General features: G+C 43.7%; 1 protein-coding gene across 1 annotated transcript in view; it reads right to left on the bottom strand.

Annotated features, from left to right (window-relative positions):
• Nucleotides 1-815: 815 nt before the first annotated feature.
• The window catches only part of CXCL17 (C-X-C motif chemokine ligand 17), a 95,469-nt gene continuing 70,054 nt past the window's right edge, over nt 816-26,230 (bottom strand). The window contains exons 9-12 of the mRNA XM_067719886.1: nt 12,213-12,502; nt 5,049-5,129; nt 4,311-4,412; nt 816-1,225 (exon numbers count right to left, since the gene is read on the bottom strand). Coding sequence (XP_067575987.1) covers nt 1,128-1,225; nt 4,311-4,412; nt 5,049-5,129; nt 12,213-12,291 — 360 coding nt within the window. The 5' untranslated portion in view covers nt 12,292-12,502 and the 3' untranslated portion in view covers nt 816-1,127. The remainder of the gene's footprint in view (nt 1,226-4,310; nt 4,413-5,048; nt 5,130-12,212; nt 12,503-26,230) is intronic.

Below are 26,230 nucleotides of genomic sequence, written 5' to 3'. Positions count from 1 at the left end.
TACCCTGTTGTAATTGTTTCCTCTTTATTCATTCATACAAATGGTTTCCACTTTAATTTTCTTCTATTATAGTTCTGATCATTTTACTCCCATGTTTAAAAATGAGAAAGACTGGGGCTTCCCTGGTGGCGCAGTGGTTGAGAGTCCACCTGCCAATGCAGGAGACACGGGTTCGTGCCCCGGTCCGGGAAGATCCCACATGCCACGGAGCGGCTGGGCCCACGAGCCATGGCCGCTGAGCCTGCATGTCCGGAGCCTGTGCTCCGCAACGGGAGAGGCCACAACGGTGAGAGGCCCGCGTACCGCAAAAAAAAAAAAAAAAAAAAAAGGAAAATAAAAATAAGAAAGACATCTCATTTTTACATCTTGAAGCTGTTTCGAGTGGCATTTGAAATCTTCCACACCATCTCTCTAGCCTTCAACTATGCCTCTGCACATGTCTTCTGTAGTAGATTGGAAACTTACAGTCAGATGACCGTTAATGACGGTGATGATGATAATCATAAATACTAGAGGCATTTTATGTGCTAGGAAATGGTGCCAGGTTTTCTTTTTTTTTAAACCTATATTATCTTTAGTAGGACAATGTCTGATTCATTACTTTAACTTCTTTCTTTGCCCCACCTAGCTCTTACCTCAGAAAGGTTTGTTGAATGAGTAAAAGAATAAAAAGTTGGAAACTGGAGTGAGATTGAAGGTGGTGTTGGATAGAGGTGTGTGTATAATCTGGATTGAGTTTGGAATGAACAGGGTAAAGTGGGTTGTCTGGATTGAATGTGAGTTTCCAGACCCCATTTGAAAATGATTTTGACCTATTACATTTAAATATATTTATTGACTTTTGTTTACTACTTGCTTGGTTGTATTTAAGACCCACTGGGACCAGCTAGGCAAGCAGAGATTCCCGGTAAGTAAATTTAAGCCTGGGTAAGGGGAGGCCCCAGGAAAAGACTGACAAGAAAAGACGCCACTAGAGGGGGCAATAATCTTGGGGAACATGCTTTTTGGGATGATTTAGGGAGTAGGGACAGGGATGGGGAGCTTGAGGTGGGAGAAGAGCATCTTCTAGGTGCGCTCACTGCCTTGTTGACAGAATGTTTTATCGGGACGGTGGGCTCTCAGAGCTCCTATAAGGGCAGAGCAAAATTTGCCAGCTGACATCGTCTGAGAAATTGCTGGCAGGCTCTGGAGGGTTTGGTTGGCTTCTTGTGGTGTCTTTGGTGCCCTAGGGTGAAAAGAAAAGGGAGAGACTACTGTTAAAAACATTTTTAGAATTTATTTTTTATGAGAGCTTTTAAAATGTTAAAAGTAAGACTCATCCCATGGAAAAAATTAAAATGAAAAAGTATATCCAGTAAAAAGTTAAAGGATGCCCCAACCTCAGCTGCTACTCCTCATTCTGTAGAGCTAACTGTTGTTACTAGTTTGCTACATAGTTTTCCATATATTTTTGTATATAAACATAATAGTTCACTTTAAAAAACAAAATGAGCTTATCCTATACATATTGTTTTTTCTATGTTTCTTTAACAAATCTTTTTTTTATTATTTTTTTAACAAATAATAAAATTAAATTAAAAATTAAATTAATTAAAATTTAATTTAACTTAACTTTAAAATTTAATTTAACTTAACTTAAAATTTAATTTAATTTAATTAATTTTAAATTAATTAAAATTTAATTAATTTAATTAAATTAATTAAAAATTAATTTAACAATTAATAAAAAATATTTTCTTTTCTTTATGGCTTTACCACCTACTTATACATTCCTATATAATTTAGTTTAATTTTGCCTTATTTTAAACTTTATGTATATCAAATCATGCTATAACTATTCTCGCTTATTTTTTTCTCTTCTACTCAACATTATGTTGCTTTATTATTGTTCATTCTCACAGATATATAATATTCAAATATACTACTACTTATTTATTCACTGACCAATTTTCAGTTTGGGATAGTTATAAACAATCCTGCTATGAAATCCTTGTTCATTTCTTCCACTGTACATAAGCAACATTCCTTTTGAGTATGGAATTGCTAAGAGTGGAGTTGCTTGGTCACAGAAATTAAACTTTAGTAGATAACTACCAGCACTTTCTCAAAGTGATTTACCAATTTACACTCCCTTTAGCAGGAGATGATAGTTTCTCTGTTCTACTCTCTGGCAATACATGGAATTATCAGACATTAAAATTGTTGCCAATCCTTGGGATTGACATATATACACTAATATGTATAAAGTGGATGACTAATAAGAACCTGCTGTATAAAAATATAAATAAAATAAAATTCAAAAATTCAAAATTGTTGCCAATCTTATGATGTAGAGTGATCTGTTTTTTTAAAAATAAATTTGTTTATTTATTTTTGGCTGCATTGGGTCTTCGTTGCAGTGCGCGGGCTTCTCATTGTGGTGGCTTCTCTTGTAGAGCACGCGCTCTAGAGCGCAGGCTCAGTAGTTGTAGTGCACGGGCTTAGTTGCTTTGCGGCATGTGGGATCTTCCCGGACCAGGGCTCGAACCCATGTCCCCTGTGTTGGCAGGCAGATTCTTAATCACTGCGCCACCAGGGAAGTCCCTCTGTTCGGTTTTAACTCATATTTTCTCAGTTACTAGTAAGGTTGAGTGCCATTTCACATGTTTATTAGCTATTTGGATTTCTTGTCTCTGAAGTGTGTACTCAACTCTTTTGCCTATTTGTTGTGTTTCCTGCCTTCCTCTCATGGATCTATAGGAATTACTTATCAGTCTGAATATTAATCCTTTATCGATATTAATATTTGCAGACATACCCCTACTCTTCTTCTTCTTGTCATTTTCTTTTGATGACCAAAATTTCTTAATTTCAATAAAGTCAAATTTATTAATCTTTTCCTTTATGACTTATAATTTTTGTTACTTGTTTAAGAAATCCTTTCCTACCCCAAGGTCATGAATATAGCCTCCAATATTCCCTTGTAAGTTTGTCTTTCAAATTTAGACCTTTAATTCACTGAAATTTATTTTTGTGATGGGCTTGAACTAGGGGGTCTCTGCACCTTTTATTCACTTAATATATTGTGGACATCTTTCCAATCAACATGACCTACCTAATTATTTTTGACAAGTGCAGAACTGCCCAATTTGCTCTTGATGAATTTTTTATTGAGGTATAACTGACATCTAACATTATATTAGTTTCAGGGGTACAACACCATAATTTGATATTTGTATACATTGTAAAATGAACAAACTATAAGTCTGTTAATAATGAGCATTTAGGGGCTTCCCTGGTGGCGCAGTGGTTGCGAGTCCGCCTGCCGATGCAGGGGACACGGGTTCGTGCCCCGGTCCGGGAGGATCCCACATGCCGCGGAGCGGCTGGGCCAGTGAGCCATGGCCGCTGAGCCTGCGCATCCGGAGCCTGTGCTCCGCAACGGGAGAGGCCGCAGCAGTGAGAGGCCCGCGTACCGCAAAAACAAAAACAAAACAAAACAAAAAAAATAATGAGCATTTAATATGTTCATTTGTCACTACAATATTGCTATAATTAATATTCTTGTACATATATCTGAATATTCGTGCTAATATTCTATACTAGAGATTTCTTGAAGTGAGATTACTGGTTAAAAGGTACACACATTTAAGTTTGCCTCTCACTGTTGCGGCCTCTCCCATTGCAGAGCACAGGCTCTGGACGCGCAGGCCCAGCGGCCATGGCTCACGGGCCCAGCCACTCCGCGGCATGGGGGATCTTCCCGGACAGGGGCACGAACCCGTATCCCCTGCATCGGCAGGCGGACTCTCAACCACTGCGCCACCAGGGAAGCCCCACACATTTAAGTTTTTGATAGGTACTACCAAATATTATTTTACCTCCGTCAACAGTGATAAGGATCTAGATTCATCCCATTCTTGATAATATCATAACATCAATCAGTTTACCTCTTGCCAATATTCTTTTTATATGACATTTATTTATACCTAGACTAGGGAGGAATCACATTTTGTTTGACACCAACACCGGTGTCATTGTCAGAGATCAATGACCGGTCCCCAACAGCCCCATCTGCCTCCACTTTGATAAGCAATGGCATTCTATCATTAAGGAATTTGGTTAAGCCTCTCTAGTATTAGGAGAATTGCATTTTGCTTTTCTTTCTCTTCCTATTTCCCCACAAGTTGACACTGAGTAGAAAGGGCTGAGAAGTGTGCTTATCCTGGTCTTCATTTCATTTCTCTTGTCTCTTCACAACCCCTGCTTCAGCCCTAGTTGATTCCACAGAGTGACTCTGGTTTAAGGAAGGTCATTCTTTTGCAACTTACTGGTTTTCTTCACTCTGCCCTTGAAATGATCACAGGGACACGGCTTCTTTGGCAGCCTGGGCACTGCCATGAGTTTTCTTTTATGGGCTCTCAGGAACCAATCTGAAATAAGGGAGTTGCTGCTTAGAAGGGTTAATATGTTTGAGGCAGGGCTTTACTTGCCATCTTCCTTGCCTCTCGATTCGTTTTCATACTGCAGTGGGTGTGGGAAAGGGTCAACCCAGCACAGTGAAGGTATCCAGTTACATGAGCACCAGGGTCTCTAAGTTGTTTGCCTGACCTGTATGGGCAAGGATTTGGTGGCAGGTTTGGAGGAGGCATCAGGGTATCATTAGGGAGACTGAAAAATGAGGAATAAGACCTAGGTGTCTGCTTTTTAGTGGCTGCTTTACCTCAAGCAAGCTTGCCTCTCTGATTTCAGTCTTACCTGTGAGTAAAATAAGGTTGAGAATGGGGTCCAGGAAAGACTTGGAAGGCAGCCCTGGGTTGTTGGGGAAAAGAGGGTAAGGGAGAGGGGGCAGCCAGAGATTCAGCCAGCTCCCCGCTGGACCTTGGAGGAGTCTGGTTCTTACATGAAACTCAGGAAGAAAATAAGTGTTGGTGCTGCATGTGGTGGTCTTGTGGAGAGGGGAGAGGGTGAGGTCAGCTCAGATAACATCTGCTCCAGTCCCAGAGGGATTCAGGGGAACAAGCTGGGATCTGATGGCGTATCGCTGTTGTCAATACTGGATTACTGACCTTTGCACTCACATTCTTGGCCTCCGTCCTGGAGCCACCTCCCAGAAGCCTGGCGTTGGTCCCTATGGCCTCTGGCAATCCCTGTAGGAAGAAAACTGGTCACTTCCAGTCACTGGAAAGGGAAGGGACCAAGAGAATTGGTCCCGCATCATCGTGCTACCGAGGTCAGCGTAGCTCCATTGCTCTTCCTTTTTACTCAGGGATCTAGGGTGCTTCAAGAGAGGAGTATTTTAAATGGGTAAGGAATTGAGGTTTAAAATCTGGCCTAGAGAAAAGCTGAGCTGGAGGTAGGTGGAGAAAGAATGGCTTCTGGATGGAAGAGAGGACAATAGGTAGGGGTTAATCAACACCTTACAACCTCCCCCCATTAAGATCCCTCCCTACACATATTAAAATCCTCATGACCTAAGGAATGAGAGCAAGGAGTAGATTATTCCATAGACCAGTCAGGAGCTTCACCAGACCTCCACGTTCGGTTGTATTTGAATCCATAATCCCAGTTCAACTATAAGAGGATGGTATTTACCTTTGTTCCTCTGCAACAAATCCATTCTGTTTTGGCCTCTATTCAAGTCTGTCTTACCACCTGATGCTATCTTATTCCCATTTTGTGATACCTAAAATATTTTTATGACAATCAAGTATGATGTTTTATAGAGATTCTGGGACTAGAACTGGGTCCAGATGATGCTTCCTCTGTACAGGAGTTGCTCATATCTCCTGCCAGAATTAATTACGGTTTCCCATGGTTCCCCGTCACATTTCAATACAGCTCTATCCTTGCACAGTTATAGTTTGTTGTTTGAAATGTGTTGTGGACTGAATTGTGTCCCCCTAAAATTCATTGAAGTCCTAACCCTTAATAACTCAGAATGACTGTATTTGAGGATAGGGCCTTTGTAGAGATGATTAAGTTAAAATGAGGCCCTGTTGGTTGGGCTCTAATCCAGTCTGACTGGAGTCCTTATAAGGAGAAGAGATTTGGGCGCACAAAGAGACACCAGGCATGTACATGCACAGAGGAATGACCAGGTGAGGAAATAGCAAGGAGACGGCCATCTGTAAGGCGAGGAGAGAGCCCTCAGAAGAAACCAAAGTTGCTGACACATTGATCTTTGACTTCCAGCCACCAGAATTGTGAGAAAATAAGTTGCTGTTGTTTAAGCCTCCCAGTCCGTGGTATTTTGTTATGGCGGTCCTAGCAAACTAAAAATTTTTCTTCCTCACTAGACTCTGAACCAATGGCTCAGTGGTCATTCAGCTACATGGCTCCTGACACATGGTAGACACGTGGTAAATGTTTGTTTGATAAGCGGATGAACAAGTTGTCCAGAGAGGGCCCTTAGACTAGCATCCGGTTCAATCCCGCTCTCCTATTTCCCAAACTCTTTCTGCCCTTCCTGCCACACAGATGAAGGGTGTTGCATCATTTCTCCAAGTGCTGGTTTCCAAGTGTTTTCGTGTGCTATTTGGAGTGGCGTTAAAGTAATTTCAACGGGCATAACCCCAGCTGTCTAAACTTTTCTACTATATCACTGTCACCTGATCTCTACTTCTGGTTCCAGAGAAAAACCACAGAATATTAGAGCCAGAAGGAAACTTGGAGATCATTAGTGGAACCCCTTCACTGAGAAGTTTTTCTTTTTCGTTTTTAATGCAATATAACTATATTAGAGAAAATTTGTAAAGTAAAAATGAAGAAATCTTTACCCTTATCAGCTGTTGGAATTTTGGTGTGTTAACTGCATATAATTTTTTTAAATTAATTAATTTAATTTATTTATTTTTGGCTGCGTTGGGTCTTTGTTGCTGCCCGCAGGCTTTCTCTAGTTGCGGCGAGCGGGGGCTACTCTTCGTCGTGGTGTGTGGGCTTCTCATTGCAGTGGCTTCTCTTGTTGTGGATCATGGGCTCTAGGTGCGCAGGCTTCAGTAGTTGTGGCACGCAAGCTCAGTAGTTGTGGCACACGGGCTTAGTTGCTCCGCGGCATGTGGGATCTTCCTGGACTAGGTCTTGAACCTGTGTCCCCTGCACCGGCAGGTGGATTCATAACCACTGCGCCACCAGGGAAGTCCCTGCATATAATTTTTAAATGAGGTGATAACCATAGTATGTGAGCCAATTTCTTTTTGTTCACTTTATAAGCTTGTTCCTTTGTTTTCCTACAACATTTATAACAGACATTTTGAATGACTGACTAACACTCTCAAGTATATGTGTTTCCGATTATTTAACTCTTCTCTCATTGCTGAATATTTAGATTGTTTTATTTTTGGAGATTGATAAATTTCTTTGTGCTTGTAACTGTTTTCCAAATGTTGGATTGCTGCCTTGGGCAAGATTTCCCAAAATGGAATTACTGGGTCAAAAGTTATGAACAGTTTTATGTTTCTTGATATCATTACCAAGTTGTTTTTAAAGCATTGTACTAATTAACTAAATCACCATCTCTTATTTTCAGGTGAGAAAACTGAGGCCTAGAGAGAGCAAATGAAATGCCCAAGTTCACAAAGGTAATGGTGACACACCTGGAGCTAAAACCTTGGTCCAAGGCTCGTAGTCTGCTGTTCTTTCTGCAGCCCTACATGACCCTAACTTCATGATGTAACTGAAAACGAAGGTGTTACTATAATATTATGTCCTCCAAGTGTCAGTCAGACATTTTTGGACCACCTTAATGATTTTTGCTATAACTTATACCACCTTTTCTACTATTTACTTGATACTTTTGTCTAAATAAATTTAATTTACATAAGAGCTTCATCCTATGCAATGTTATCTGTGAGATTATGGGTTTGATACATGCTTAGATTGTTCTCCTAACATGCATTAAAATAAACATATAACTATTAAGGTAAAAGCTTATTTCTGTTCTACGTAAAATCAGCTTTGGATAGTATTAATACAGTAGAGTAGCATGGACTTTATATCTAGGCAGACCTGGGGTCAACTGCTTGCTCTGTCAGTTAACTCTGTAGCCTGGGAGAAGTCACTTAGCTTCTACGATCTTTGGTTCTCTGGTTTGTAAAGAGTGGATATTAGTATCCACCTTGCAGTGTTGTTAGGAATAAAGGAGTTACTGGGGCCTGGGGCCCAAGTAGGTGCTCAGTACACGATGGGTGTTATTGTGGTTATTATTGCAGACTTCTAGTTATTTCCCAAAGGGAATGTCTATGCTGGAGTATTAGGCTTACTGCTTTTTGCTGACTTGTATGTGTAAAGAAGTTACTTCCACTTGTTAGGTTTTGCAGTAGCTCTATTATTATTTTGACTTCTCATTTCCGCTACTTACTAGCATTGTGATTTTGGACAAGCTGCTTACCTTTTCTATGCCTCATTTACATAATTTGTATTGGGTTGGCCAAAATGTTTGTTCGGGTTTTTGGTAACATCTTACCCGCATGAACTTTTTGCCCAATCCAATAAAACGGGGCTAAAAAAAGTACATTGGTGTGTGTATGCACACATCTGTCCACCAGAGGGCCTAGACGCACTAGCCCTAGTAGCCATGGGCAATACCTAGTGCCCAAGGTTTGTGAATATCATTCCCTCATGAAAGGAACCAGGGCTCCGTGGACAAATGGATGACGCCAGGGCTGCAGAAGGGAAGTACAAGATGAGGCTGGAACATCTCGTGGTGTGAGAAAGTCAGGAACTGCTAAAGAAATGACACGTCAAAAAGACACCAAAGGGCTTCTCTGGTGGCGCAGTGGTTGGGAGTCCGCCTGCCGATGCAGGGGACGCGGGTTCGTGACTCGGTCCGGGAAGATCCCACATGCCGCGGAGCGGCTGGGCCCGTGAGCCATGGCCACTGGGCCTGCGCGTCCGGAGCCTGTGCTCCGCAACGGGAGAGGCCGCAGCGGAGAGAGGCCCGCGTACCGCAAAAAAAAAAAAAAAAAAAAGACACCAAAGCCACCTGGAGCTCAGTGGCCAGCTTTGGGACAATATGAGCGACGTGGTGAATAAGGATAGTAATAGATTATAATCCACAAATATCCCCAAGTCTTTACTTATAAAAATAAATAATGGAATACCTAAATAAATGGGAAAGAAGGAACAGCTCTTTCTTATAGTAGAAACTTAATTAATAAATGTAGAAGGAATGATGGAAATAGAAAATCACTGCTTTGCTAAGACTCTATAATACCTGTTGTAGGCAAGAATCATCAATGGATTTTAAAAATTAACGGGCAAAAATATGATGAGAAGAAACAGGCTATTTGCATAGTCTCAAAGTATCTCTCCACAGGATACTTATTAACTACAATGAGAAAATAGTACCTTTATGGACACCACCTTAAGCAGTGTTCAAACGTAACATCACCCATCATGAGAGATACTGTTATCGTGGGCCTTCTGATGTGCTGCACTGAGAAGGCAAGTATCGCTTCTGTGGTATTAGTGCCAGAAATGCATAATCTGAATTTAGTCATGAGGAAACATCAGATAAGCCCAAATTGAGGCACATTCTACAAAATAAATGACAGTACTCTTAAAAATGTCAGGGTCCTGAAAGACGAGGAAAGCTGAGAAAGTGCCTAGATCGGAGGAGACCAGGAGAGATGACGCCTTTCTTCAGTGTAGGATCCTGGATTGGATTCTGACCAGGAAAAGGACGTCAATGGATGATTAGCAAATTCTGAAAATTCGTACATTAGTTCATAGTATTGTATCATTGCTAATTTTCTGGTTTTGATAATCATATTATGGCTATGAAAAAAACTGTGTGGGGGTTTTTGGATCTATTGGAACTCTGATTCTTTTCACAACATTTTTAAGTCTGAAAAATGAAAAGTTAAAAATAAAAAAGTACACTACATTTCTGTGAGGACACAATGAAGTAGTATGTATAAAGTGTTTAGGAGAAGCCTGCCACATAGGATTGTTTAACACATGGGAGCTATTTATTATAAATAATTTTATAATTAATAAGTAATCTTACAAGGAATGAGTATTCTATTATTGTAAGTAATTTATTTCTTAACATTGTCATCGGTTCTCTTTTTTTTTCCTCTTCCCTGTGAAAAGCATATTAAACATGTATGTGGTTATTTGAAGAGATAAAGCAAGATCAGATTTTATTTGGAGAATTTTTGGGCGGGAGGGTTGTGTAGTGTTTTATTTCTTCTTGCCAGACTTGGTCCATCATTGCAAACTCCCCTTGCCTGGGAAACAAAAATTGAGCCCAGCCACCACCGGTCCCCTCTGGTTTGTAATCGCGCCACCTGGCAGCTCAGTGAGCTTTCCCCAGTTCGTTGCTCCTGTGCCTTAGTAGGTACTTTAGAAATTTTACTCAGTCCATTTACTGAACCCTTATTAGGTTCACATTATCCATAGTTTACTCTTCACAACAGTTGCACACGCTAAGTGGTATTTTATTCATTTTAAGAAGATAAAACTGAGGCTGAAAAATGTTAAGCATCTTGTCCAGGGTTTCAAAGTAAGTGATGGAGCCAGGATTTGGATCGCGGTTCCCCTCAATGCAAGTCTGAGTCTCAAGGTCCAGGTGAGTCTAAACGTGTCGCCATGTTTGAGAATTACTGGTAGAGAGCAGTGGCCCCACTGGGCAGTGGTTCCCCCTCCAGGGGACATTTGGCAATGTCTGGAGATATTTTTGGCTGTACTAACTGGGCGGGGCAGGGTGGTAGGGGAGAGGCTGCTCTTGGCTTCTAGCAGGTGGAGGCCACGTGGATGTTGTTAAACAGGTTACAAAGCACAGAACAGCCCCCCCCCCCCTCACAACAAGGAATTATCCAGCCCTAATGTCAGTGGGCCTGCTATGAAACGCGGGTGTCGAGTCTCCTAAGGGCAACATTTTGAGTTCAGAAACCTGAGGATTTATTCTTTCACTTTGCGAATATTTACTGAGCACCGTGCGGGATAGTGTGAGGAATGTGGAAACAATACACCAGATTGTGCCAGAGGGGAGGTTACAGTGTAGAAGGGCAGGGGTGGAGGTGGGAGAGGCACACCAACACCTCAACTTAAGGTAGAACATGAAAAGGGCAGAGAGTCGAGTTAGGGTTAAGCTTGTTCACAGGCGGGAGGGCTCACATGTGGTCCTGGGACGAATCAAGGGAGGCTGTGGGAGGAGGGGGCTTGGGGTGGGTTTTGTGAGCGAAGCTGAGCTGGTGGGAAAGCACAGGAGCAGCTCGGGAGCAGCCCGAGGCCTAGCTGAGTGGAGCACAGAGCACTTAGTGCGAGGAGGGCTGGACTGGAAAGGCAGCTGTGGCTGCAGCTTGGAATCCAGGCTGAGGACTCTAGCCTTGGTGTCTGTCCTAGTGGTGGAAAAGCCTTCCCTTCCAGAATGGTGGTCTAGGCCCCAGGGCTGGGGGGCCCAGCAGCTTCCAGAGAGCTCTCTCTGTAAGGGAGGGAACGTTGGAAATTGGGGTGGAGTAGGGAGAACTCCTGATTTTAGGACAGAGTTGATGCTCAGTATATAACAAAGCTATTTCACCTCAAAGTAGCCCTTGGGGAGATGTTCCCCTCGAGAGCAGACATAGGTCGGGATGAGGTCTCTTCCGCACAGCTGTTCTGCTAAGGGCTAGGCCACTTCAGCTGTAGTGAAAAGTGGAGCCCATTCGGAGCCCCTAACCCAGGGTCTGCTTCCCAAAGGTGAGCTGTCCAAACAGGGCTTGGTGTGCCTACAGTTTCAAACACGGGTACTACCTGGTGGTGTGATTTTTCTAGTTTATCACCGTACCGTGAAACAGCATTAAAAATTGTTGGGGCACATCTGGTGCACCGTAAAGAATACAGTCGAGGATGACTTACTGTCTGTGGTTGTACAGTTGCCTTCAACACCCTCCCACCACTGCCTCCAAGCCTGGCCCTGGGGACATTCATTACCTCTAGAACAGGGACTGGGGGGGCAGGTGAGGCAGCAAATCTTCGTTGGGCCATTATTTTTTCTCCCCCGCCAGCTACAGTTGCAGACACTTCCATACACACAGGCTTCTTTAACTCTCACAACACTCTTTGGATTTCTGTACAGTTCTTTCCTTTATGTAAGTGAAGAAACAGGCACTGAGACAGGCTAACTTGCCCCTAATCCCTGTAACCTAAAGGGGCCACATTTTACTGCATGTGTGGTCACGTTCTTTTCTGTTTTGCCATGTTTCTCCCCCCTCTTTATCTTTCATAGAAAAAAAGAAAATTTTTTTTACCTGTATTTGAGCTGCTGCAGACCGTGGACACCAGCATTAGTGGCAGCAACAGAAGGAGGGAAGAGATTAGAACTTTCATTTCAACTGTTGGTGCTGCTGTGCGTTGCTTGAAGAGTGTGTGGAAGGTTCCCAGTGAGAGGGTCCCGAGTTCTTGGAGTGGCTCAGGCTGTGCGTGGTACGTGGCTTGGGGGTCTGAGCCTTACTCCCAGGCCAGTGTTCCCACTAGAGGGTGAGAACGGCCAAGTGACGCTGGTCTCATTAGGTAACTGGACCATGTGATTTATGGGAATCTGGAAGGTAAAGGTGGCCAAAGAGAAGGAGTGAAGCATATTCTTAGGAACGTGGGAGGGCGACTGATAACTTGGCAGCAGTTCTCAGCCCCTCCCGTCCTCCCTCCCGCCTCCCTACCCGCCAGTGTGCTATGATTTCTTCCCCAAGTCTTTTTCCTTGTTTGAATTTCCTAATACATGTGAGTGACATTTTCTAGCTTAGTATCTGGCAGGAAAGAGAGTGCTAAGGGCTGGCAAAGAGAGACTCACACGGCGTGTTTCCCCTCTGTCCTCCCCACTCCCGTCCTTGGATCAGCAATAGCAGTGTTGTTGTTTGGGAAGTTGCCGTGTCCCCACTGTTTACAATTTCCTCCAATTCTGTGGCCACGTAAGGAGGGAAGCAGAGAGGATCAAGGAGGAGAGGCTCTTCTCTCTTGCCCCGAACCCTGGCCTGGAGCACCGGGTCAAAGCAGGCCTCCTTGTTGGTCAGGCAGGTGGCTGTGGCCTCGTGGTTCCCGCCTAAAGGAGAGGGAACTGGGTTGGTGAAAGACCCTAAAGGCTTCATGTCCAAGAGGGTTTGAGAAACAGGAGGCACAGCGGGGAAGGTGTTTGCCCAGGCTGCTGGGGCTCTTGTTTCAGACCTTGTCTGGAAACAGCCCAAAGCGCAAGGAGGTGATACTACTTGGAGCAAACATCGAGGGTACACAATACCAACACTTACTGAGTGTGACTCATTCCAGAGGCTTCAGGAAATGGGTTCAAAGATGGGGGGAGGCTGGCCTTAAGTGCTGGGTGATATTTATGGGGCTGAGGGGAAGGTTAGCAGGAAGTCCTCCCTGGCTCCTCCAGGCAGGAGTGAGTAAAGGTGGTGTGACTTTTGTTCCAGCCAAGAGGAGGGAAGAGGCCAGGCATGGTTTTTGTTTGCTCATTCTTATCCTCTCAATTTCAGATTATTTCTGCCTATGGACATGTTGGAGGGTTGATTGTAGACTTTGCTACTACAAAGTTTATAAAGCATCTGCAGGCGGCAGGCACTGTGCTAGGCAGTGGAGATTGTCCTCGAGTTGGAGGCTCGGTCTGCGCTTGGTCTGATGTAAACCACCGATGTGGCTTCTCCCTGGAAAAGAGTCAGACTCTTCTCTTGTTAGTATTGACAACTAATTAGAGCTCGTCTTGAGAACTTTAGTTGTGTAAGCACAGTCTTTGTGACTTACAAAGTTCCCCCTCCAGGAAGGAGGTAAGGGGAAAGTGGGAGAAATAACCATTTTCCCACTGTTATTTGGTTTCCCCACTCTACAGTATATGTAGTAGACATTCACAAATGCTTGTTGATTGACTCCATGCTTCCTGTTGCTCTAAGAAGAGTCATTTATTCATACACACATTCAGTGAGCATTTGAGTCCATAATGTATGCCCGGTATTTGCAGGTGGTGACTCCCGCGAAGAAGAAGCTGTGACGCTATCTCTAAGGAGCTCCCACTACACACATAGACCCGTGGAGAGTTAGTCCAGCTGCTCCACTTTATGGAAGCGGGAATGAAAGCTCAGGGAAGTTATGTGACTTGTTCAAGATCACAGTCAGTTATCCCTAAAGCCAGGGAAGAAAAACTCAAGTTTCCTGACTTGCTGGAATGTCTGCTAGTATGCGGCTGCCGGGCTGCTGCATGTGCCGGTGTGGTGAGCTCTGATAGGAGAGCGAGGACATCAGAATAAAGTGGGAGCCCACCAACATCTTGGATTATCCAGAGAGAAATGTCTGGTTGAACCTTGACTGCAAAAATCGGGGACACTTGCGTTCTCTTTCTTTTTCACTTTGAGCTTGAAATGAGGAAAACGGGAGCCCAGAAAACCCGGAGTGGACAGTCTTCACAGGGGGTTGACGAGATGGGCCCCCACGTCTGTGTTCACCTCTGTCAAAGTGTTTCTCATGTAACCGCAATGCTCTGGCTTTGGACTGGTTTCCCTCCGTACCTGGCCCTCAGTGAGGGCAGGGACCAGGTCTGATTCATCCTTGTGTCTCCAGCGCATAGTGCATCGCAGGCTCTAATAGATATTTCTTAAAAATAAAACAACAGGGGCTTCCCTGGTGGCGCAGTGGTTGAGAGTCCGCCTGCCGATGCAGGGGACACGGGTTCGTGTCCCGGTCCGGGAAGATCTCACATGCCGCGGAGCGGCTGGGCCCGTGAGCCATGGCCGCTGAACCTGCGCGTCCGGAGCCTGTGCTCCGCAACGGGAGACGCCACAACGGTGAGAGGCCCGCGTACCGCAAAAAAAATAAAAAATAAAACAACAAAAAGTATACACCTACACAGCTATGGGATGACTGGGTAGCAGCACAAGTCGAGAACCCATCTCTTCACATGAGCTGACGTGGGATTTGGCTTTCTAAATACAGGTGAAGTGCTCAGAATGGGGATGTGGGTCGTCCTGTTCCTCTGCTGCTGTGCTTGGGACACTCCCAGGACTCAGAGTTTCTGCTCTGGTTGACACACTTCACTTGCCCTTCAGAAGGTGACAGGAGAGTACAGGGAACTTCCGAATATGTCCTTTTGGAAGTGGCTGAGGGGAGATGGAAGGGCGTATGGTGGTTGTTCACAAGAATGTGAAGGTCTGTTGTGTGAAAGGTATGAGGCTTATTTCTGTGCCTACACAGAGTGGCCGCAGGCTTGGTGAGTCTGCATCAGACACACTTTGGCTCAGGGTGAGAGACAACTGTCAGAGCAAAGTAAGTTGGAATATTACAAGTTTACTGATGGAGTTCAGGTGGGGGCTGGATGTCTGAAAATAACTGTCACAGTGATTTTTTTTTTCTTGAAGTTTCCAAGGGTAGAGCTTGGTCTGGGACCCAGGATTCCCACTAATACCACATTTTATTAGGTATTATAAAATCTGCCCTTTGAAATGTGACATTACTCTATGATGTAGGCCCAGGTCTGTCTGACAGTTACTTCCAGTCATTGTGGGTGGTTGTGATTCTCTTATCTCATCTGTGACTTAGACGTCACCCCCCTCTGCCAACCCTCCCGCCTCCTTTCCAGGTGAGAACGGTAAGATCACGTGCATTTACGGATCATGACCACAAGGCGGCAGCGCTGCCCCATCCGTGTTTCTGAAAACCCTACAGGGATATGGGCAAGCCTGAGAGCTCTGGTTAGGATCAGGAAAAGGGCGCAAGTGAAGCGATGAGGTAAATTTTTTTTTTTCCCCTGCTAAGTGACAGAGTTGAGGTGAGTCTGAAACTATTGCATTGTAGAAGTGGCAGACACTTTAGAGAAGTGACCCAAACTTTAATGTGCTTACAGATCACCTGAGTATCTTGTTCAATACAAATCTGATTTTTCTGGCGGAGCCTGAGATTCTGCATTTCTAATAAGCTTTTGGATGATGCCGTTCCTGTTGGTTATTGGTCCCCACTTTGAATAGCAAAGCCTAGAGGTCATTTAGATTAATTCTTCCTTCCCCCGATTTATGGATGAAGAGAGGCTGTATTTGTCTTTGTCTTTCTGACTTATTACACTTAGCATAAAGCCTTTCAAGTCTGTCCATGTTGCTGCAAATGGCAAAATTTCATTCTTTTTTATGGTTGAATAATATTCCATTGTGTGTGTGTGTGTGTGTGTGTGTACATATATATATCACTTCTTCTTTATCCATTCGTCTGTTGATGGGCACTTAGGTTACTTCCATACCTTGGGAATTGTAAATAATGCTGCTATGAACATTGAGGTGCATGTATCTTTTCGAATTAATGTTTTTGTAGTTTTTTTGGTTATATACCCAACAGTGAAGTTGTTGGCTTATATGGTAATTCTATTTTTAATTTTTTGAGGTACCGCCATACTGTTTTCCACAGTGGCTACCCCAATTCACATTCCCACCAACAGTGTAGGAGGGTTCCATTTTCTCCACATCTTCTCCAATATTTCTTTTTTGTGTTCTTTTTTTTCCTTTAATATTTATTTATTTATTTATTTGGCTGTGCTGGGTCTTAGTTGACGCACAAGGGATCTTTAGTTGTGGCATGTGAACTCTTAGTTGCGGCATGTAGGATCTGGTTCCCTGACCAGGGATCGAACCCAGGCACCCTGCATTAGGAGCGTGGAGTCTTAGCCATTGGACCACCAGGGAAGTCCCTATGTTCTATTTGATGATAGCCATTCTGACAAGCGTGAGGTGATACCTCATTGTGGTTTTGATTTGCATTTCTCTGATGATTAGCCACGTTGAGCATCTTTTCATGTGCCTTTTGGCCACCTGTGTTTCCTCTTTGGAAAAATGTATATTCAGTTCTTCTGCCCTTTTTTTAATTGCGTCGTTTGCTTTTTTGATGTTGAGTTGTATAAGCTGTTTATATGTGTTGGATGTTAACACTTTATCAGTCATATCATTTGCAAATATTTTCTTCCATTCAGTAGGATGTCTTTTTGTTCTGATGATGGTTTCCTTTGCTATGCAAAAGCTTTTAAGTTTAATTAGGTCCCATTTGTTTATTTTTGCTTTTGGAGACAGATCCAAAAAAATATTGCTGTGATTTATGTCAAAGAGTGTTCTGCCTATGTTTTCCTCTAGGAGTTTTATAGTATCCAGTCTTACATTTAGGTCTTTAATCCATTTTGAGTTTATTTTTGTATATCCATCATAGCTATGTTTTAGGTGTTTGCTAACATAAAATACATGTGAGAATCACCTGGGAGCTTTTCAAAATATAAAGCCCAGGTCTCACTCCAGACATACTGTATCAGCTTCTTTAGTGATGGTTTATAGGCTTATGAATGTGGAAAGTGTTCCCTAGGTAATTCTGATTTATACTCCTAACTAAAACCCACTGCTTTTAGACTTAAGTCTTACTTCTTATAGCAGAGGTTCTCCATCCTGGCTACACATTAAAAGTATCTTGGAAACTTTAAAGATTACCAGTGCCTGGGTTCCACCCCACACCAATTAAATGGAATCTGTGGGTGTGGTCTGAATACCAGTTGTTTTTAAAATTTTCCCAGTCGTTTCATGTGTAGTCATATTTCCCATTGGATTTCTCCCTCTCTTCTCTTGTGGCATTTTCCATTTCTACTTCTGTATTATGATTTTTTATGTCTCCTCTCTTGTCTTCTGCTTTATATTCCCTGGGGTAGGGACCCTGTAGTTCTCACCTCTGCATCTTTCATGGGGTCTAACACCGAGACCTGTAGCACAGTAGGTGCTCCGTAAGGATTTCATGAACACATAAATTGGTCATCAGGAAAAGATTCTCAGTCACAGGTTGGTCAGGAATCTGAGGTTTACACGTTAATGCTACAGGGTCCTCATCTTCCCCATGGTTGGAGTTTTTGCTTGTGATGACTGGTGTGGGTAACTGCTCCATGAGATAAGAGAAAGGACATTGCCCTGTTTGGTAGTTGATTTCAGGCATATTATTGGGACTAAGAATTCTATGTGTGTATGGGGAAGAGGATCAGGGATGGATAAGGAGACAGAGCTAATTAGAATGGAGGAATAATACTAGAGAGTAGTGGGAAAGGAAGTCAGAAGTATTAGTAAAGAGGAAGAAATTTGAACTCATCTGGTAGACCAGGGGAGGTCACTGTAGGTTCTTGCGTAGGAGAGTGGACCAGTTTGTAGGAAGGCAATGAGGCAGTAGTGTGCAAGGGAGATTTCAGTAGACACCAAAGATGAGAATTCAGTACTGGAAGCAGTATTTCCAGCAGAGGTGTTGAGGGCCTGGGTTATTTAGGTGTATGGGAATGGAGAGAATGACATAACTGAGAGATGTTAAACAAGGAATCAACAGGCTTCGACGATGTATTGAATCTAGAAAACGAAAGAGCAAGGGCCGAGGAAGCAGTGGCGTCACTGAGAAGAGAGAGTGACCTGTGGGGGAAAAGCCAGTTCAGATGGGGAGCAATTTCAGAAGGTATTTGGGTGTGTCATGAGTTCTGGGAAGTAGACGGGCTAGAGATATAGATGAAGGAGCCCCCTGCAGAGAGGTCATGGAAGCTGTGGAAAGAGGGTGGTGTGGAGCGAGACAAGCAGGTCTGAGTAGGAAATCTGAGGTCGGGGTGCAATGCACAGGTGGGGCTGGTAGGAGGAGAGTGTCCAGAAGGAAGAAGTTGTGTGTGGTCTCAGATGTGGTAAAAGTGAACAATGTGAGGACAGTGAAAGTACTTTTGAATTGGCCAAGAGATGGGTGCTGATTTTCTGCTGCTTCCAGTGGTCTTGGGAAGGGAGCCAGCACTGCAGAGGGCCAGGAGAAACCAGGGCATGAGGAAGGAGAAAGACAGCACACGTTTCAATTGCTTGGAAGTGAAGGAAATGAGATAACAGGTTAATTAAGGAATGAAGGTTACCCAGGTTAGAAGAGCTCTGACCCTCTGAGGGGCAGAAAGAAAGGAACAGCGTACAAGGAAGAGAGGGTGCTAGAGAGATTTCTATACCCCTGAAGCCGTGGAGACTGTTGGAGTGAAAGCTGTATCGCTGCATCTGACTCACTGGAGCCACCTGCGTGGGAAGTGTGATTTGTCCCTAGTAAAGAGGCCAGGAGATCTTCTACTCATGAAGTCATCTTCTGTCCCAGAGGAAGACAGGCAGTTTCTCCCAGGCAGGTTGGAGCTGTGGCTTGTTGCTCTAGATAGACTCACTTTGTTAGCAGGTGTGCAAATGAATTGAGCGAATTCTCTGATCACTGGATCAGATACCATGTGGACTTAGAAATAGGCTCACGCTGACTCCCTATTAAGCAATTCCTGTTTCTTCTGCCTGTAAAGAAGACATTGTAGAAAATAGTACCAACTGTGAGGCAGCATGTTGATGCCTGATATATAATTTTTATTATAAATATAGAGCAAATTATACAAATAATTCAGACGCGGCCTTAGCCAGGCAAAATTAAATTACACAGAATAGCGTGGATAAGGGGAGGTATATACAGTCTGTGTCAGGGTTAAAAAACCCTGAAAGAGGTACCTGAGTACAGAGAACTCCCAACCAACCCTCTTTGAGGGGGCCAGTTCCACACAGCATTAGATCAAGTAATGAATATGGAATAAAACCTTTCTCTCAACAGCCTCAAGGAGGTTCCATCCATGCAGAAGGAGGCTGGGTGGGAAGTAGACGTGCCTCTCCTTCTCCTGCCCGTCCTTTTTGTGCTGACACATTGGGTCTCATAGACCCCATGGGAGAAAACAAATTTCAGAGGCTTTCACGAAGCCCAGAGCTGAGCTATAATCCTCCCCTTGTGTCCTAAGGAGCATCAGCACCAGTGCAGCTTTCTAGGTTGTAAACGAGGCCAGCTGCGTGGGTGGTCGTGTCCCCTTCAGGTGCTCCTGCTTCTCAAGAACCAAACACACCTTAGCAGAGGCCAAGGTTTCCTGAGAAGGTGAGTGGGGTGGATGGAACGTGCACAGGCAGAAACACGGAATAGAATGGTGCTGATGGTTGGTCTGAGGCGCCTAGAAACTGAGCGAGATCCCTTTCTGGCCATGAATGTAGAAAACTGCTTCTTCTTATTTTCTATGTGGAGCCCCTGACATAAAAAGCTTGAGGAGCTTCTGGCCAGAGGGACTTGAGGGGTTTTGGTGGCGTCTTTCACCTAAGGCAGTCAGATTGGCTTACACAGCAAATTAAGTAAACAACCCCTTTCACATAGAAAGGAGTTACAACAATTAAAATTGCAGAATGTCTCAGAAGGAAGGGGAAAAACTCAGTACCACAAACTGTGCATTCTTTAGCAATTACTTAGATCATCTCTGAAGGGTAGCTTTCTGATTCCTTTCCCAAGTCCCAGCAGATTGTATGTGTTAAGAGCCAACTGCCCCCTAAAGCAATAACCCCTTCCTCTGTGGGCACTTCCTGGAGTAAAGCCCATAAAGTTATTTAAACGTACCTGCATTTTTTGCATTTTTTATTAGGAATTACTTATGGACCTAGACAAGTAGTTTTTTAGTTTCTTCTAGTAGTTCTCTGAAGAAGAGTTTTCCAAAGGGCCTAGGTGGTGTTCTAGGTAAGCAGCAAGGTGTTTAGGCCCTGATCCTGCAGGTAGACAATGCTGACAGTAGACAAAGGTGTAGAATTTGCAGTCCTAAATTGGTTATATATGTATTTTCCTGTGGATTTATACTGGACTTTGAAGAGCTAGGAGAAGCTTTTCCTTTTCCTGTTTCTCTCTCTTCTTTTCTGGCACATGCATTTCAGTGCATAAGGACATAACTCTCAAGGTTATGGCAAATTCAAGTTAGACTCCAATAGGACAGGACTGAGGTGGGAAGGAATGAGTGTGCTCTGAATATGCAAGTTTAAAACTGGTCTAGGGCTTCCCTAGTGGCATAGTGCTTAAGAATCCGCCTGCCAATGCAGGGGACACGGGTTCAATCCCTGGTCTGGGAAGATCCCACATGAGGCGGAGCAACTAAGCCCGTGCGCCACAACTACTGAGCTTGCGCTCTAGAGCCCGCGCACCACAACTACTGAGGCCCACACACCTAGAGCCCGTGCTCCGCAACAAGAGAAGCCACTGCAGTGAGAAGCCCGTGCACCACAACGAGAAGAGTAGCCCCCGCTCGCCGCAACTAGAGAAAGCCCGCGCGCAGCAACGAAGACCCAACACAGCCAAAAATAAAAAACAAACAAATAAATAAATTTATAATAAATAAATAAAACTGGTCTAGGTCAGCAAATGGGAGGGGTGGACGTTCTGGCAACTCTCTCCCAAGGTCTGCTTTGCCAAAGTTCAATGACAAGGAAGGTTGGGTTTCCTCCAGACCTCCTCCTCGATGTACCTTTTCATCTACTGACACTGAAGGAAGGGGCTGTGACCTGGCAGCCAGGATGTGTGTCATTAGGGAGGTGCGGGGCGGAAGACACACTTCCCACTTTCCCTAAGGGTGAAAGAATCTCCTAGCGATGGGGATGAGAAACTTGGAATAAGTCAGTAATGCAGGGAACACTACTTCTTCTTCTTTTTTTTTTTTTTTTAACTTCTCAATAAACCACTTCTGTGGCTGTTGGGGATGGGAGGCTGAAGTTGGTTTCTTTGATTCCTGGGCATTGAAGTTCAGGGCAGAATATGCACCTTCGTCCATCTGAAAGGAATGAACAGCAGTCAATTAAATCAGTGTCGTAGGCCAGGCCCTCACCTTGTCCAGTGTGATTCAGCACCACATGCTTTCACCACTTTGAAACTTTTAGCTTCAGAGAAGGGCTTTTATTACCCATTTTCTCTGCTTACTAACATCCTGTTGAATGATCATTAGGAGAGAGAGATTATGGAATGCTACAGTGAAATACGATGATACAGCAATGAGAATCACTTAAGCACAAGGGCATACAATGAGATGGATGAATCTTACAAAACAATTTTGAATGAAAGAAGCCAGATACATGTAAGGACATACTGTGTTTTTCCTTTATGTAAGAGCGTAATCAGGCAAACTAGTCCAGTGCATTGGAAGTGAGGATAGTGGTTACTCTTTGAAGGGAAGTAACTGGAGGTCTTTTTTTGGCGGGGGGGAATGACATGTTTTATTTATCGATTTGGGTGCTACTTACATGGGTTGTTCAGATTGTTAAAATATGATTTAAGCACTTTTCAGTATGTATGTATATTCTATTGAAGGTTAAGATGAGAATATTCAGTAAAATTTATTAATAGACAGTAAAGGAACTAAGGCCTCAGACCCATTAGAATGGAAATGATCATTTGACAGTAAGGGCAGGATCAGATAGGAGGCAGAGGAAGGAGAATGATCTAGTGCCTTTCTCGAGCTGGGCATTGTGATGAGGGCTTTACATTTCTGTCAGTTAATTCCTTGACCTTCTCTTTGAAGTAGGCAGCATGCCCATTTTACAGAGGGCAAAGCTGAGGATCAACGAGGTTAAGTTACTTGCTCAAGGTCACAGCCAGGATTGAAATACAGGATGGGAAAAATTCTAAAGTCAACATTCTTGCATGAATTAGACCCATGGGAGTGATTAACCAATACTTCTTTGTATGTTGTTGCAGTAAGGAACTTTGATCCAAACTTGATCTCCCATTTGTGTCTTCAAGAATAACCCATTCTACACAGAGATATTTTCATGAGAAAAAGAGCCAATGAAACTGGCTTGTTGGGTGAATTTTAGCCCTGACCTGGGGAAGCAAAAGAAGTTACCAACCCATGAAAATGCAGAGCTGACTTATGGCCTCAGAATGTGGTGTTCCGAAGCTGTTGTGCTTCTAGCTGAAGGAGGGGGCAGGTGGTGAGAGGGTGGGGTGGGGGGGGTGGCCCATGATTAAGACTTAAGGAATTCACTTCCCTCAGTCTGCGGTCCAGACCCCAGGGCATTAGACCAAGGAGAGGTGGGGAGAGGCCTCAGTGCACTTCCGAAGATTTCTTCCAGTTCACAAGGCATGAGTTTTGCCCAGGTGTGTGTCTCTGCAGCAGGCTGCAGCGGCAGGGAGGGGCATTGAGGCCCACAGTACCCAGAGCACCAAAGGCAGGGAAAGTCTCACCAAAGGAGATGCCCGCATCCGTAATAGAGGCAGGAGGGGGAAGGAGGTAGGATGAGGAAAAGGCTCCTGGAAACATGTCCATCTCATGGCCTGCTTGGCTTGCCTGGCCTAGGAGGGGCGAGTGTCTCTCCCCCAGCTGTGTCTCAGAGGAATCTTACATGGCTAGGAAGGGCGTGAGGACCTATGCCAGTTTAAGCTTGGGAAACTGAGATCCCGTCTAATAATTCAGAAGGTAGGGATTCACTTGGAAATCCGGGATTCCCTGGTAGGGCAGGGTATATAGTAGAACATACGAGCTCTCACTAGGTGAGCAGGTTTACTTACTCTGGTTGTGGTCTGAGGATTTGTGCTCTGTGAGATCGCGCTGGTCACTTGCCCTAAATAAATATCAGACACTGTAACTGCTATTCCCAGGCACAGGACCTTTGCTCCTTGAATTAGGAAGGACCCTGTCAGCATGACTCCTTGGGGCTCCTCAGTGTTCATTTATACCTTGGTTGGTCCTCTTTCCTCTGAGGACCTCCTCCTTCAATCTACCCATCATCCCTTCTGGTGTTTACTCCTCTCCTGCTTACTGGCTGTTCACATTTGGGACCATTCATGCCAACTGCTTCTGAGCTTATTTCTACCCTGACACCTTTCCCCTTTTGTAGGTAGATGCTGTTTCTTTGTCACTTTATTTATTGCCCAGGAGGCCTTTGGTTGTTTCTGCTTTTCTTAGGTTCTCTTCCTGTCCTGTCCCCTCCTCCTGCTACTGTTGTCGACAGAGCGCAGGACCCCCTTCCTCTTGCTTCTTTCATTTCCTCATTAGTTTTCCTTCTTGGACCTTGGCTTCCCTGACTGGGGACAGAGGGACATAATTGGTTCTGCTCCCTCTAAACCAGGTGGGGTTGGGAATAACTATGCCCAAGACAGAGTAGGGCACAGGAAGCATGAAGACCAGGGAAGAAGAGACCCATCAGAATTAGTGCCAAGAAGCAGGGCTTTAGGAAGCATAAGGAGCAGATCCAGGTCCAGAGACAGAGATGAAGTCTCCTTCCCTCTCCCGAGCATGACGATTAGCCTCAGAGAAAGCAGAACAAGAGGAAAGGCATCATACCCTTCAGTCTACCTCATATACGGGAAATACACCAGGGGTGCTCTCAGAGCTACGCCAGCCAGGACTCCAATCACGATGCCGGCAATAGCACCACCTGAGAGGCCAGAAGAACTTCCTTGTGTTGAATCAACTGTCATCGAAAGAAAAACGAAGAGTCAATGAAGGTGACATTATTTTACAGTGGGAGATGCTCTGCAAAACAACAAGTCTCTACTTGTTCCTTCAAGGAATAAATTTTCTTTTTTTTAAAACGTTTTGTTTTATATTGGAGTATAGCCAATTAAAAATTTGTGATAGTTTCAGGTGAACAGGAAAGGGGCTCAGCCATACATATACATGTATTCATTCTCCCCGAAACTCCTCTCCCATCCAGCCTGCCACATGACATTGAGCAGAGTTCCCTGTGCTATACAGTAGGTTCTTGTTGGTTATCCATTTAAAAAAATTAATTTATTTATTCTATTTTTGGCTGTGTTGGGTCTTCGTTGCTGCGCGCGGGCGTTCTGTAGCTGCAGCGAGCGGGGGCTACTCTTCGTTGTGGTGCACAGGCTTCTCACTGCGGTGGCTTCTCTTGTTGCAGAGCATGGGCTCTAGGCGCGTGGGCTATATACTTTACATATATCTCATTTGATTCATATAACCCTGCCAGATCGACATTATTTCCATTTCATAGGTGAAAAACTTGAGGCTTCCAGTGGTGAAAAAACGTGCCCATTGTCATACAGCTAACAGGTGGATCTAGAGTCAGGTAGTCCTTGACTGTAGGAGTACCTGATTTTATAGAGCCTAATGGTAATAGTAGTAGTAATAGCATCTAACAGTTATGGAACATTTTCCTCTGTGTGTGGCATTTTACCAAGAGTTTAATTTAATAGTACATTAAATCTTTGAAATAATGCCATGAAGCAGGTGCTTTTACTGCAATTTTCAGTTGAGGAATCTGAGGCTCAGAGTAGTTAATAATCTTGTGCAAGAAGTTTATAACTGTTAATGCTTACATTGAAAAAAAAAGAAAGATCTCAAATCAGCAACCGAACTTTACAACTTAAGGAACTAGCAAAAGAAGAATAAACCAAACCGTGAGCTAGCAGAAGGAAGGAAATAATAACAATTAGAGTGGAGATAAACAGAGAATAGAAAGATAATAGAGAAAATCGATAAAAACAAAAATTGGTTCTTCAAAAAAGATTAACAAAATTGACAAACCTTTAACTAGAATGCTCAAGAAAAAAAGGGAAGATTCAGATTGAATCAGAAATGAAAGTGGGAACATAACTACCAATTCTCAAGAAATAATAAGAATTACAAGAGTATTATGAATAATTATATGCCAACAAGTTGCATAACTTCGATGAATTAGACAAATTCCTAGAAACTCAAAAGCTACCAAGGTGGAATCACAAAGACATAGAAAATATGATAGACCTATAACTAAGAAGGAGATTAAATCAGTTTAAGCATTAGACAAAATTCAAAATCCTTTCATCACACTCTAACTCAGAATAGAAGGAAATTACCTCCACATAATAGAGGCCATATATTAAAACCCATATCTAACATCATTCTAAATGTGAAAGCCTGAAAGTTTTTCCACTAAGGTCAAGAACAAGATAAGGATGCCTGCTTTTGCCACTTCTCTTCAAAATAGTATTGAAAGTAATAGTCAGGGCTTCCCTGGTGGCGCAGTGGTTGAGAGTCCGCCTGCTGATGAAAGGGACACAGGTTCGTGCCCCGGTCCGGGAAGATCCCACATACCGCGGAGCGGCTGGGCCCGTGAGCCATGGCCTCTGAGCCTGCGCGTCCGGAGCCTCTGCTCCGCAGCGGGAGAGGCCACAACGGTGAGAGGCCCGTGTACCGCAAAAAAAAAAAAAAAAAAAAAGAAAGTAATAGTCAGACCAAGTAGGCAAAAAAAAAGAAGAAGAAGAAATAAAAGACATCGAAATTGTAAATGAAGAAGCAAAATTAATTGTTTGCAGATGATGTGACCTTATATAGAAAACCCTAAAAATGTCACAAAAAACTGTTAGGGCTAATAAGCAAATTTGGCAAAGCTGCAGGATACTAAACCAACACATAAATACAGTTGTATTTTCTATACATGAAAAGTGAACAGTATGAAAAGGAAACTTTAAAAATTCCATTTATAACAGCATCAATCAGAATAAAACC

Source organism: Pseudorca crassidens, chromosome 20 (genome assembly GCF_039906515.1).
Source record: "Pseudorca crassidens isolate mPseCra1 chromosome 20, mPseCra1.hap1, whole genome shotgun sequence".
NCBI classification, from domain to species: Eukaryota; Metazoa; Chordata; class Mammalia; order Artiodactyla; family Delphinidae; genus Pseudorca; species Pseudorca crassidens.
Note: the sequence above shows the minus strand (reverse complement) of the source record. Positions and strands in the feature narration are given on the sequence as shown.